Genomic DNA, 15,154 nt, shown 5'->3' on the forward strand with positions numbered 1-15,154 from the left:
TACCGTCCACGAGCTTTATGATAACCCAAAGACCCAGGGTTTTCTGACCTTGGAGGTCGCCATCCATGTAACCTGCCTGCCTCCAGAGGAGATGGGGAGGGGTCTGTGAAGATCTAGACCAGGACTAGTCAGGCAGACAGGACTTGCACTTCCAAACCCAGCCGCCCCGGTTATCCACACAGCGAAGTGTTCCAGGGGTCTGATCCTCTCCCTATCACCCATGAGGGAAGCCAGATGGCACACAAGGTTTAGTCTCTCATGAACTACTTTATGTAGCCATTTCCAAGGTTATCAAGAACCTGATGGGTGCTCTCGGCATAGCGCAGACTCCTTACCCTGGGGACGATAACCAAGACTAGAAGAGACCACATGAAACACCGTGAAAAGCTTGAAGGGCTGGAATCAAATGCAAACCAGAATCTAGAAGGCTTGCAGAGGGGTCCTCCAAGGCTGGGGATCACCCACTGCCCCACCCCACCCTTTCATTCTGGTTTGGTTCAGTTCAGAAAAATCCCTTGTTCTAGTTCAAAAATTTTAGAAACTACTTGATGCTCTTGATTTAAACGTAGCTCATTAACATTTTCCTTAAAGCAAGCAAACTCCCAAAGATTTGGTTTCATTTAGAGTTCAAGAAAGAAAATCTGAGTCAAATTTAGTGGCATGCTTTGCTTGAGCCAAGTTTCTATGCCAGACATTTCTGGTTGCTGATGACTGTTCTGGACAAGAACAGCAGGTAGATGGGGGCTAAGCTGCCAGGTCCATAAGCCAGAGGAACTGACATGTCCCCAGACAGAGGGACCCTCAAAGGCGGTGTGACTTCCAGCAAATGAAATATCAGTGTGTGTAAACAGCTCTTTGGGAAATGGTACAAGTTCAAGACCCTTATAATTCAACATGCATTGACTCGGAGGAGCCAGGAGGCTCTTGAAGAGGCTGAAGACAGAACAACAAAAGCCCATCGGTCCTGCTTTAATGAAAACCAAAGCAACAGAAAAAAGGGAGGGAAACAAATTAAGAAACACCACATTGAGATGCCGACACGGCATCAAACTTTATGGTTCCCGAACAGAAGGCCAATAAGGCTTTCTAAAGAGCCTGGACACTGGCCTGTTGTAAAGTTTTGGCCAGTTTCACCCTCCCTGCACCAATGATGAGTGCCAAAGATGAACCCCTGGAACAGAGCCCATCTGTCAGCACCAAAGAGATCCTGCCACTCAGGACACAGAAGCATCAATGGCATGGCACGATCCCATGCTTAGCCAAAGTGGGCGAGGCAGATGACAGCAAGACTTCAGGAGACACTTAAAGGATGCATTCATTCCCACACCTCAAATCATTAGGCCTGTGTAATGCCTTGAGACTCCAGAAACAGAGACTGCCCTGGTAGGTCCAAAACCACGTGTGCTGGAGTGGGCACCCAATTCAGTGAGCAGACCAAGAGTAAAGCAAGGAAGCAGAAATGCAGAATGGCGAGTTGCTACCAAAGAAGAGGCCAATGTTTTCATGCCTCATGGGCAGGAAAGGCCAGTCTTTTCAATCTCATGTCCACACAGCAAGCACTCACTTTCAAAAGCAAATATAAAGCCTTACAAATCTCTGTAATCTGGGTAAAGAGCAAGACTTTGGAACTCTACAGCTGAGGAATTCTGACACACACTAAGTGTCGATACTTATTTAAAAAATAGGAGTTCTTAAAAGAACTCTTAGGCATCTACAGCAACATGCCACGGTCTGCTCTCTGTCATTTCCTGCAGAAATTTTTATTGTAAACATACGCAACAAAACAAAACAAAATAAGCACAATATCAACTACTTCCTGTTATCCTATTTAGTTGATACATAGTGACCGGAAAAGGAGATTTATTTTATTAGAAAGCAGTCCTTCATCAGGGTTAAAATTGAGGCATGTCTTGGGTTGGCACCAAACAGCCACGTGGCAGTGCCAAAGTGCTGGCATCTGTCATACCTGCTGTTACCACCATGAAGGCAGGTGTGAGAGAGTCCTTGCTTGGGTCCATCTAAAACAAAGAGCTACGCCATCTTGAGAAAAATCCATGAAAGTCATCTGGGGTGACCCTGTGATGGGTGATTTGGCTGAAAGAAGAATGAACACAGAGAACTAAAAGCAGAGTACGAGAGAGATGCGCAAAGCCTAAAGCACCTACGATACAAAACCTAGTGTCTCGGGCCTGAAAGCACTTGAAATCAAACAGCATCTTTAGTAGGGATTTCAGGGGAGAGATATGGGCGATGTTTCTGGTTGAACATGGCCTTGCTACTTCCCCTGCCTAGACAACAAGCCCGGCCCCTACACACATGCACTCTATCCCATCATGTCTAAACTCGGTTTTTAAATTGAATGAATGAGAACTTTGGCCATTTGGATGACCTCAGTCTAACACACACAGTCATTTTCTGCACAATGGTTTTCCAGGAAGCACAGGGTCCCAAAAGGGTAACGGGCAGGTCTGCCAAAAGTACAGGGAGAACATCTTCCACTATTTGGCGAAAGAAGGAAACCAGAAAACAAATATGCATTACATGGAAACGCTCTGCAAGCTGGTTTTTACCACGGGCTGTGTGGAGAAGTTATAATTAGATTAGTTGAGCAAACAAGACACTGCAATTTCTTATAATTTTCCCCAGTCAGCCCTTATGGGGGTGATAGTGTTGAGGCCGAATTAAAAATGTTTATCCCAAGGAAACTTTAAGAACTATAAACCATACGTTGCTTTCCATGCCAATCTGCAGGCCCAAAAGACCCACAGTAAAAAGAAGAGCTGCAAAGGAAAACAGGGACTACTGTCACATCATCACAGTAAACTACAATAAAAACCAACTAGTTTTTTTTTTTTTTTAATGGCCAACATAGCAGTCCAAGGGGTAAGGCTGTCACAGTGGATCTGTGGTCCATTTATGGTCGGCCTTGGGCGGGCAACAACCAAGAGCAGGGCCTGGTGACGAACATGTGACTGCAGTACAGGGACACCACTCCTTGTGTCCTGTGACAACAGTAGCTAAAGCAAACCGCGTGCAAATAGAAAAGAGGTTTCACCTGAACTTTTAGTAACAAATAAAAGGCAAATGCTACCATATCTGATGATTTTAAAATAAGTAAGTCATGATTTACAATTCTCAACCCTCCATACGACTAAAGAGTGTTTCTCAACGGAGGGCAATTCTGCCTCCCAGGGGACACTGGACAATGTCTGAGGACATTTCTGATGGCTTCAACCTGGGGTGGGGGGGATACTGGCATCCAGTGGGCAGAGACCAGGGATCCTGCTAAACACCCTCCAACGCACAGGCCGGCCCCCCATGACAGGGAGCGATCCGGCCCAAACGTCAGCAGCACTGAGGCTGGAAGACCCCGAAGGGTCATCTGTGCTCAGCACCTGCGCCGGCCACCGTGTTTCACTTCCCCTTGCGGAGTGCGTGTGTTGCGGGAACCTCGTGTTTTGTTTCTTTACTCAAAATTGCTGACAAGAGTGGTGATGGGTGAGGGTTTGCATCACATTTGCAACTTCACATTTTATTAATCAAGCCACTGCAGAGAAAATCAAAAACCACTCTCACTGGAAACATTTTTTTCTAAGACAAGAAGCATTACTGCATCAACTGAACACTCAGGTAAGCTCTTTACACCTGTGACCGTGGAGCGAATAAATACTCTCTTTCAAGAGAAGGAGGCAGAGGCAAAAATATGATTTTAAACATGTGCTGTCGTAAGAAGGCCATTTGTTGTAACCAAGACCGTTCCTTTCCGGGTGGGGGGGGAAAGAGGCTTTGTGGCGAGTGCTTTACTGCTTTAGGTTTTCACCGTTCACGTTTCCTTTGATGTGTTACTTCTTTGCACTTGCATTTTTTCCCTTTAGGGCCACGACTGTGCTTTCTTCAGGAGGTGGCGTCTCCGGAGCCTTCATGTTCTCCTGGCAAGCCACGGCCGCATCCCGACGCAGCCAGGACGGCTGCGACAGCAGTGCCCCCGCTGAGCCCCAGCGCGCACAGTGCCAGCACCTGGCCAGGCCTGGGCCACACGCTCCTACCGGTCTCCATGCTCCTCAGCCCACCTCCTCCCGGGGCCCCCACCTCTGAGGCTGCGGAGCCCCGGCGGCGCTGGTGCTGGCCGTGAGTGTCGGGGGAAGCGGGCGGGAGCCAGGGGGGCGGGGACGCGGCATCTATTCCCTACTTCGAAGACCACACCGTGCCCTGAGTCGTGTGGCGCGGGAGAGCACAGCCACCGTGGCCCCAAGGGAAGCAACGTGGGATGCCGGGAAGTGGAGCGAGTGTGATTCGGATCATTAGCCCAGAGAACTGGCAAGAAACTTAAAAAAAAGAACAACTTAATAAAATAAATAAACGTTTGTCCTGGCTGGAGTCTGGAGACGGAAGGCGGGGCTGGGGGTCCAGTTTAACTAGGGCCCAACCATACCCGGTCAGGTAGCCACATTATGCATATCCTGGGAGGCAGGGGGAGCCCCCAGAAGAGTTTCAGCTGTGAAGAGGTGTGGTGAGACTTGCTTTAGAAAGATCATTCTGGATACAGGACGCAGGAGAGACTGAGGAGAGCCGTTGAGGGGCAGGAGGTGGCCTGAACAAACGCACACCTCGAGTCCACGTTGCAAAGAACTTGGAAGAAAGGAACACACATCCTGAAGTGAAGCACAAGCAGACAACGTCCACATTAAAGAGGTGTGGCCAGGAGCCAAGCGTCCGGGGATTTTACGGAGGCGAATCCAGGGTCCAGCTGCTCCCACAGCTCAGGTGCGGAGAGGCACACTTTTACCAGCCAGAAAAAGCAAATATAATGAAGATACAGTAGGAACTTGCTTTTCAAAATAAAACTCTGCTTACACAGCTCCGCAAGGCAAGCACAGCAGCACACGGAGCAGGAGAGAGACCGAGAGGTGAGAGGACAGCGGGACACACGCATCCCACGCTGGAGAGAGACCGAGAGGTGAGAGGACAGCGGGACACACGCATCCCACGCTGGAGAGAGACCGAGAGGTGAGAGGACAGCGGGACACACGCATCCCACGCTGGAGAGAGACCGAGAGGTGAGAGGACAGCGGGACACACGCATCCCACGCTGGAGAGAGACCGAGAGGTGAGAGGACAGCGGGACACACGCATCCCACGCTGGAGAGAGACCGAGAGGTGAGAGGACAGCGGGACACACGCATCCCACACTGGAGAGAGACTGACTGATGGGGGTGGGGTGGAGAATAGGTCAAGGGCAGTCTGACTTTCTTCCCTCTTTTAAATTCACCTACGTATCTGACTTGTTTGCAATAAACGTGTATTTGTATACTGCTTCTGTATGTTTTTCTAATAGAAATATAAAAGCAACTCGAGGAAATAAACACGGACAGATGTCGGCTTTGTGGACTGGCACCCGCACGGGCAGCGACGCAAACAGTGGATCAGTCTATGACTTACCGAGCCTTTCTCCATCACTCTGTTGAGCATGACAACGCCCCTGCTTTTCTGCTCCCACACCATCTCCCAAAAGTGACCGCAGGTATTGGGCAAAGGGCCCTGCAAACACACAATGCACAGTGTATGCATTTTACACACAAACACGTTCCAGTGCAAGCTCACTGTTGGCGGTGAGTGGATGACAGGGCCCTCAGGCAGCGTGGTGGCCATGGCTGGGACAGGGACCCGCCTCTCCCTGCCTAGTGGTAACCACAATTCTATTTCCTACCACGCGGTGAAAGGTCATTTCTGCACCTCAGGGCTGGTTCAGAGCTGAGCGATGGAGGAGAGAAAACACAGATTCTGCTTTCTGGTTTGGGCTGGCCAGCTGAGGGGCTCCACTGAGAACCATGCCTTAGGGCGGGTGGTATAGCGAATAAAACTCCTGGCTGCAGGAGAGAGGCAGTGTGGGGAAGGGGTCAACAGGGACGCTTCTGACAGCTTGGTCCCAGCTCTAATCACTTACTATCTGTGTGACCTCGGACAAGTCACCCCACCTCTCCTTGCCTCAGTTTCTCCACCTATTCACAGGGTTGTGAAGATTAACTATGTTCATATATCAATACTTATTAGGCCTTACCACAGTACCTGGAATACAGTAAACACCCAATAAAATGTACCGATTATTATTACTATTAATAATGGTTAACCTGACCACAGACAGCCTTCATCCTTGGACCAAGGAACATGAGATGTGGACACACAAATGGTCAGGCGGGTGGCCCAAGGGGTATGGTGTCACCGGGGCATGGGGGGTAGGGGTGACTGCTGAGCAGCGGGGCCTGTCTCACTCCAGCCCCCCTGGCAATGGGCACAGATGTTTACTGGATATAGAGTATGAATGCTTTGAGCTTGCCTCAATTTTTAGTGCTGCCTGGAAGGGACATCACCTATCACCTGCACGACAGAGCATGTCACCTCCTCTGGCCAGCACCACTTCTTCTAAAATGGTTTCCATTCACTTTCATCCAAAATCTCCTCAGTCTTTACATCTTTTCCCTTTAAGTCTCACCGCGCTTCCCTCGACCATGGAGCCCTCAGTGCCCTCTCGCTTCCTTCCCTGAACTTATCTGGGATTTGCTGCCTTAAACCTGACAAATCCTGGCTCCTTACAGAGTCTCAGACAATAGTGGATTCCACGGTAACCCCTTCCAGCCAACTGACAGAAAAATGGCTCCAGGAAGGTAGGAATCAGGAGTCCCCTGGCTGGGCACGAGGACCCTATTGCCAGGTCCCCATAGCGGTGGCTCTTGTCACTCCCCTGCCCCCATACTTCACCCCAGTTTAGAATGGGTCTGAGCGATTAAAAATCCTTTAAGATCTGAAAGGATACACGCCGAACTCAGCCAACACTTGAAGATGGACATGAAGGCCAGCAGCTGTGACATTATTCTCTACACTTTTAAAAAATGAGACTATAGCCTTGCATTATTTGCATAATGAACAACATAAAAATAAAAAGTGCGCAGGGTTTTCTCGGTTTTGTGGCTTAGAAAATATTTCAGTCATATAGTCCAGGGATGTAACTTTGGGGTCAGGCTGCTTCAATCCCGCATGTAAATCTCAGGGCAGAGGGAGACCATGTAAGCAGTTGGATATAACCATGGTACAACCTGACAAACAGACAGACCTTCAGATGTGCCAAGGAAGCGCTAGGGCACAGGGGTGGGGAGGACAGCGGTGTAGAAGTTTCCATGGTGATTTCCTACCGCTCCATGTGACTTCACAGACCCTATCTTTGCTTTGGGCTTCCTGACCCCACACCAAAGCTGAATGGCTGAAATTAGGAAGTAAGAAACTTGACTACTTCTAAAAAGAGAAGTTCCTAAGAAGCCACTTTTGCCTCAACCTCTTCTCACCAGCCTGCCACCACCAAGGTCTCACTCCTTCTCATCCCCACCCCAGAGGTGCTGGGCTGAGGGCCTGGGGACTGACGTTCCATACACTGACTGGGGGGCACGAGGGCCAACTGTGGTCACGTGCGGAAAGGAACTGGGACAGGACAAAAGGGACAGTAAAGAAGGGCCACTAGGGATATGCCCTGCCCCAAAGCAGACTTTGTTCACTGTGCTTTCTGGCTTCATTGTCATTTTAGTCTCCAAATATTAAGCACAGTTATGACGTTCACAAACACCCTATAACGCAAACCCAATATACTACTGATAAAAACTGATACGCAATGAAAAAACAAAAATTAGGATTAAAAAAAGAGAGAGAAACTTAGACTGTTTAGACCAATTTACAGGTAACAGATTAAGACGTGAGAAAATTAATTAAAAAGAAACTCCTTTATCCCCTTTCCCAGATACCCATGGTCTTTGGGTCATACACCAGTGTGTGTTTCACAAAAGGTCAATTATTAAACCACTTTTATGATTTTTTTTCCCATAAAGATGCCAAAAACCAGCGGGAGTTTCAAGTGATTTTGCACGCTTGTCCACATAATCTACCCCCTCCATGCCCTCCCCCACCCCAAGAATGAGTACCATGCAGAGGAATTCTGAATGGCCATCTGGATAAAGATTCCTCGTCTATTGCTAACCCTCTTGGATTTCCATGAGCAGCACTGGACACTCTGAGGCGAATATTTATGGACTCAACACAGATACTGCTCTTCTCTAGCTGCCGCCTCTGTCAACAGACCACAGGCCACTCTGGCATTTTATTGCTGTTTTTCTATAAACCCAGCAATGCCATACTTCCCAGAAAAGACTCATGTCACGACCAGACTGAATCTCTGAAGGAAGACTTTTTCCTTCCTTGTTGCTTTTTTGGGTTGTTTAAAACCTGATCTTCTACACAGATGTGACAGATTTTATTTGAGGTGTAGACAACAGCACTCTGAAACTCTTACGCTGACATCAAGTAAGGCAAAAACCATTAGAGTCAAATTCGAACAATCTGTTTACCTGCGTGAGAATGTAACTCCTTTGGGCTTCTTCCATTTTTATCAAACTAGCATTGATATAGTCGTTATCTTCTTGATGAAGTTTAATCCGACTATGGTCAACTGAAAGGCAAACCAGAACTCAGAGGTTAATCCTGGAGGACCCAAATGTCCACGCAGGCAGTGCGCCCCATGGGGAAAAGCAAAGAAGGTGAGTTGGTGGCACTAAGGGCGTTCGTTCACATTGGCTGAGGCCAAGCTGTTTTAATTGAGATTAGTTATCAAGATGGGAACGAGTATTTTCAGAAAGGTTTTTGGAAGTGTTTGAAACTTAACATGAAACAGCAACAGAGACAAACTATACTAAAACACAGAATATGTCCTGTTTGGGAAATCTGGTTTTAGGCTATATCGTCTTACGATATTTGTTACTGTCCCCACAACTTGGAAGACTGGGGAAAGGGGATGTCAAGGGATCTGTTCTCTGATGCCTAATATATACTTTTAAAGGGTAAAAAATACAGTGGCTTCAATCTTTAAAAGGGAACAAAATCCACCAAAAATTCCACCCAGTCCCCAGAGCTCTAGTTGGTACAATGAGCTAAGTACGTAAGACTTACGATCACACCTCAACCTCACCTATGCCTAATGGTTCGAAGATTAAGTGGCCTAAGTATACAACAGTGTGAAAAGTCATACCTTGAATTCCTTGATACGAGGTTGTTTTTTTCAAAGTTCAAGTATAACATAAATCTCATGATCAAAGACACTTAAAAGAGAGTTTAACAGGAAAAAATAAACTCTGAATCCAAAACACTGAAAGTCTATTAAATGTAACTTTCAGAAGAGTTTTTAAAAATAAGCTTGCATTTGGAAGGTCTGCCCCAGGTTACTGAAAAAGCACAGCGCCTTTTTTTCCCCTTTACCATAACTTTGTCACAAAAGCCATGTTTCCCTGAGGCCACCTTCCGTATCCTGCTAGTGCAGCTAACAAGAGCAGGTGGGTATTTTTATTTCTGGTACAACACAATGGACGGTCAACTCAGGTGACCATCCATAAATAGTTCTCCCCCTGCCCAGTGGGAAAGGAAAAGTTAATGGGGATAAGTGGTTTGGGGCTTCCTATTCGAAAGGATTCCAAAGAGATGTTTTAGGAAATTAGCCACTGTTTGGAATAATGTTTCTCATCATAGAGGGTTAATACAAACTGAAATACTTGGGTAATATTTAAGTGGGTCATGGAGATAAGAGATCTCAAAAAAAAATTATGACCGGCACTGGTGGTTATGTGAGTGGATTCAAACAGCACTGGGTGGTGACCCTGGGCAAACAACTTTTTCACCGAGTGCTGGGTTTTCCACCTGCCAAATGGAAGGTAACACCCGGTCCCCAGAGCTTCCACCTTGAAACATTCTCCCCATTTCCTCCATAACCTTAAAAGAAAATTACCTTTTCTACTGAAGAGTAGAGGTAGGGGAGAAAAAGCAAAATATAAGGAGTAAGATTGGGTGAGGGTGAAAAAGTTTGGGAATTGTATGTCTGGAAGAATTTTTTTTTTTTTTTAATTTTATTTATTTATTTTTGGCTGTGTTGGGTCTTCGTTTCTGTGCAAGGGCTTTCTCTAGTTGCGGCGAGCAGGGGCCACTCTTCATCGCGGTGCACGGGCCTCTCACTATTGCGGCCTCTCTTGTTGCGGAGCACAGGCTCCAGATGCGCAGGCTCAGTAGTTGTGGCTCACGGGCTCAGTTGCTCCGAAGCATGTGGGATCTTCCCAGACCAGGGCTCGAACCCGTGTCCCCTGCATTAGCAGGCAGACTCTCAACCACTGCGCCACCAGGGAAGCCCTGGAAGAATATTTTAAATGCTTTTTTTTTTCTCTGTAAAACTGGTTCATAAAACCATTTAGATGAGCCTTGATCAAAAATGTAGAAAAGGAATATTAAAGACAACATCACTGCCTAATTCAGAGCAAGTACAGCAAAGGCTAGGGACCAAGGGCGTGGCCACAGCGTGTGAAAGGTGCGGACAGTGATGGTTCTTTCCAGCTCAGGGCGGCTGGCCAGGGTCTCACAGCAGCACCACCTGAGGAGAAGCTGTTAGTATTATTTTTAAATAAAGCCTACAAGGTGCCATAGCCTAGACGTGCTCAATCAAGAGTATTGGGCATTGGGGCAAAATCATGTGTCACTTGACCTAGACCCGCGCTTCAGATGTCCCTGGCGAGCACCTTCAGTTAGTGACCATCTCAACCACAGCGACATTCACGAGTGAGACACTGGGCTAAGCGGCTGACGTGACTTTATTCATCTTCGTACGACCCTGAGATCCGCGTTGACTCCTGTTTGACTGAAGATCAGAGGAGCGGGCAACCGGCCCAAGGCCACACAGCTCTGAGGGGCAGGGACCGTGGCAGCCGTTGGAGGCAGGCTGCTCTGTGCCAACCGGGGTGCGACTTCGCGCCCCTCCCAGGGACCTGGGCGCTGCACAGTTCAGGGTGGGAGGGCAGTGAGCTTTGGCAGGCTGGCGGGAAGTGCCTGGCTGGGGACTGACCGGCTGCATCTTCAATGTCCCTGGCAGAGAGCAGTGCCGGGGGAGCTGCTGGCAGCCACAGCCCTCACTGATTGGCAACGGCCACGTGGAGGTGAGCCAGAAGGTTCTCTGTGGCCTAGAGGAGGTGGCAAAGTTCACGTCCTTCACTCCCCTCCAGGTTTTGTTACTTTATACAAATTCTAACATATTTGGTTATTTACTTTCGAGATATCAGCGGACTGAGAGCCAATTACTCAGAAGGCAGAAGAGGCTGCCAGCGGGCACACTGAGAGCTAATGGCAGGAAAGAGCTCGAAAAATGATGATGGCAGGAGGGGGTGGGGTCAACAAGCAGAGCTGACTGCGGCTTTAGTTGAGGGGGTGAACCGCTCCCACCCTTTAATGCCTGCGCAGGGCATCGTTAGCAGTTCAATACAATGCTTGGGGTCTAATAAGACTTTTGCTGAGTCACCCAGAAGTGGTTATATTATGCCTGCTATACCCTGCTTCAGCTGGTAGGAAAATGATTCATCATTAAAATAGTCAAAGCGAAAAAAAAGTGCTTTGAACTTAGCTGAATTTTCCAGGAACTGAAACCTTACCCCTTCTACAAGGGTGGAAAAATGAACCATTACTATAAGTCTCTAATGCCTTTATTATAGGAAACAATCAAGTCATAAACCTTTACTGCTATCAATTTATTACCAAACCCCGGGGCTAAAGGAGTCCTGACTGAGAGGTCCTGCAGCTGAATAAGAGCCGACGCAATGGAAGCAGAGTAACGGCGATGTGAATACTTACAGGGACTGACATCTCTGTACCTGTTTCGGTTTTTGTTCTTAGGAAGCTTGGCCACTCTACATGGGAAGTCACTGGCTTCGTGTCGGATATCCTACAAAAAAAGGATAAAGAGTTCTCTCTTGAAATCTCTGGCATCAGGAATTCATCTAGATAGTTAACTGAGCGTGGACCCTGTGCCGGGTACTGAGGAAGACCCAGCACAGAAACGGACATCAAAGGGAACCACGCAGTGTGGGAAATGCAAGGTGCTAATTCAGAGGCATGTCCAAGGTCATGGGAGGAAAACAGAAGGACAACTGGGGTGGGGGGAAGTGGCATGGGGCTGGGAGCTGGAAAGATGGGGAAGAGGGCAGGAAGATGGGGCGGGGGGCGGGCACGTTTCACTCAGGAACCCCCAGCACAGCAAAGGCACAGGGGCTGGAGTTCATGTCTTATGCAGGAACAGTGAGTGGGCTGGTGGGAGGAACAACAGGCCTGGGGCACACAGGTGGGTTCAGGCCAGATCTTGGAGAGCCTTCCAAGTCAGGCCTGGGAGTTCCATCTGTAACCTTTTGTAAAGCTACAGTTATCAAGAGCAGATAAAATGCCCTTTTACGCCAACAAACTATCCAAATGCTTTCCTAGGAGATGGTAAACAAATCCCATTATACCAAACTGTCAGAAAGAGCAAGTGCCTGGACTAACAGAAGATGCACATTATGCGTCCTGCTAGACGGATCACACACATCTAATTTTGCTCCCCTAAATCAACACCCTTATAATCCTATTTAAAAGTCTTTTCCGGGGCTACCCTGGTGGCGCAGTGGTTGAGAATCTGCCTGCCAATGCAGGGGACACAGGTTCGAGCCCTGGTCCGGGAAGATCCCACATGCCGCGGAGCAACTAAGCCCGTGAGCCACAACTACTGAGCCTGCGCGTCTGGAGCCTGTGCTCCGCAACAAGAGAGGCCGCGATAGTGAGAGGCCCGCGCACCGCGATGAAGAGTGGCCCCCACTTGCCACAGCTAGAGAAAGCCCTCGCACAGAAACGAAGATCCAACACAGCCATAAATAAATAAATAAATAAAATTTTTAAAAAAAGTCTTTTCCTTTAAGTCTGTATTTTACTATATATTATTAAAAGAAAAGCTCACCCAACAATGTGAATGTACTTAATGCCACTAAAATGTACACCTAAAAATGGTTACAATGGTAAATTGTATGTTATGCATAGTCTATTACAACTTTAAAAAAAAAAAAAAAAAAAAAAGACGATCCCACAGTGAGAGAACAGGAGAGCAGATAACAGCAACACAATTTTGGAAGCTGGAAATCAGACTGATTAGTAGTTGGCAGGCCTGAGAAAGCTCAATTACAAGCCAGCAGTGGGGAAAGCAGAGAACCATCCTGATTTCCACCACAGAACCTTCCAAAGGTGCAGAAAGTGTGCTCCTCTGGAGGGAGGGGTGGGATTCACTGCAGGGGAGCAGCATCTCCACTCCTACCGCCCCCTTCCGTGCTGCTGGGTGACTGCTGCCTCACAACTCTGCAGAAATCTGGAGATTTATTTTCTGGAAGGTGTAAATCAGGGGGCAGAGTGCTCTCTAGATGATCTGAGCAGACAAGAGGAAAGACCAAGAGATGCCATTACGGGGGTATGGAAATAACAGCCTACCTGCACCTAGAGGCCCAGTGGCCAGATCTGTGCTGATAAGCCCCTTACACCTGCTCAGAGCTCGCTGTAGGCCCTGTTAAGCCCTTATTCTTCATCATGCACACACCACTGATTACAAGATGGCAGAGGAGAGAAAGCCTCTAATACAAGAGATTTAAAAGAAAAACAAAACAGGCAAAAAAAGTCCCTTAGAGGAAATAAACTGCAGAGAAATGAAAGCTTAAAATATATACATTATTAGTATACTCAGATAAGATACTGTATCCATGGATTAAGAACAGGATGTTGTATACAATAAAAATGTCTCTTGCAACTTAAAAACAAGATGGCAGAAATGATAAGCTTAACTGAAGAGTGATAAGATAAAGGTAGAAGAAATCCTACCTTTCCAGAAGGCAAAGCCTAAATAAATAAATAAATAACAATAATGGAAAATTAAGCAAAACAAAATATAAGAAAAGAATACATTAAAAAATAGTTCAAGGAAATCTCCCAGACACATCAAGTGCTCATCAAAATGATAAAAACAGACCCATACTGAGGCACACTAATTTGCAATTCCAGAATCCTGCAGACAAAAAGAACATTCTGCAAGTTCCCAGGGAGAAAAAATAGTTCACTTTCAAAAGATAAGGTGATCAGATTCTGCAAGAACACTGAAAGCTGAAGGGCAATGGTGCAATGCCTTCAAAATTCTGAAGAAAAATGATGTCCAACTTAGGATTCTATACACAGCCCAATAATCAACAAGTGAGAAGGGACAAGAAAAAAATTTCAGATATGCAAGGTCTCAGAAACTTTACCACCCCTGCTCCCTTGTTGCAGCAATCCACTGGAGCATGTCTTCCACCTGAGTGAGGAAATAAACCAAGAAAGAGAAAGATGTAAGATATACGGGACGGGGGTCGGGGGGAAGGATCCAACACAAGAGCAAAGGCACAGGAAATTTCCACAAAAGCTGTGAAGGGGGAGGCACCAGGATGACAACTATGTACCAGCCCTAGGAGGCAAGCAGCCAGATTGGCCCAGAATGACTCAAGAGACAGACATGTCAACAACAGGCCTTTGTCCCCTGTACCAACCGCGACCGAATGAGACCACCAAAGGGAAATGAGAAGACCTGAAGTCCAGAAAACAGGGAATCCAACTGAGAAGCAAAGCAAAGAAGTCTCAAAATGGTAGCTGTGTGGCAGCCTACAGACCCAGCGACCCAGACCAAAGAACAGAGGTCCCCAGTAGGGACGCCTCCAAGACCAGATCTGAAGCTGAGGAATCACCTGAAACTGCTCTGTCCGAAACAGCAGCCCAGCAGCCACGAGCCACACGCGGCTACTGAGAGCACTTGAGATGCGGCCAGCCTGAAAAGAGATGTTGCACAAGTGTAAAAATACACATCGGATTTTGATGACTTAGTGCTAAAAAAAGAAAGTAAGGTATTTCAGATATTTGAAATACTGGCTATTGGTTGAAATAACGTTTTGAACACATTGGACTATGCAAACTATACTACTACTTTCATCTGCTTCCTTTTATCTTTCTTACTGTGGCTACTAGAAAAAGCAGAATTACACATATGGGTTGCGTTGTATTTCCATTGTATAGCACTGACTGAGCTTGTGGAAAATTGTCCTGAGAGGCTATCAGAAGCTATGGGAAGAATTAGCAACAGGTAGAAAGAAAACTCTACAGATGAAAAAAAGGCAGGAAAGTATTAACTACAGGAAAATCTATTAAAAAGGAAACAGTACAGTACAACACTATCTGTGACTATGTGCATAGGCAATTAATGTACACAATGAATATGGTT

General features: G+C 47.1%; 1 protein-coding gene across 8 annotated transcripts in view; it reads right to left on the minus strand.

Annotated features, from left to right (window-relative positions):
• Positions 1-15,154, minus strand: part of PTPN1 (protein tyrosine phosphatase non-receptor type 1) — a 146,204-nt gene that overhangs the window by 11,925 nt on the left and 119,125 nt on the right. For 7 of the 8 annotated variants that reach the window (XR_014235872.1, XM_082361116.1, XM_082361120.1 and 4 more), the window contains 3 exons: positions 11,695-11,785; positions 8,388-8,488; positions 5,440-5,538 (listed from right to left, as the gene is read on the minus strand). Coding sequence is in view for 7 of the 8 variants with exons in the window: in XM_082361116.1 (XP_082217242.1) it covers positions 5,440-5,538; positions 8,388-8,488; positions 11,695-11,785 (291 nt within the window). In the remaining variant the exon portion in view is untranslated. The remainder of the gene's footprint in view (positions 1-5,439; positions 5,539-8,387; positions 8,489-11,694; positions 11,786-15,154) is intronic. The other variant, XM_082361118.1, reaches the window with a different exon arrangement.

This window comes from Balaenoptera borealis, assembly GCF_965194805.1.
Source record: "Balaenoptera borealis genome assembly, chromosome: 16".
In the NCBI taxonomy this organism is placed as follows: domain Eukaryota; kingdom Metazoa; phylum Chordata; class Mammalia; order Artiodactyla; family Balaenopteridae; genus Balaenoptera; species Balaenoptera borealis.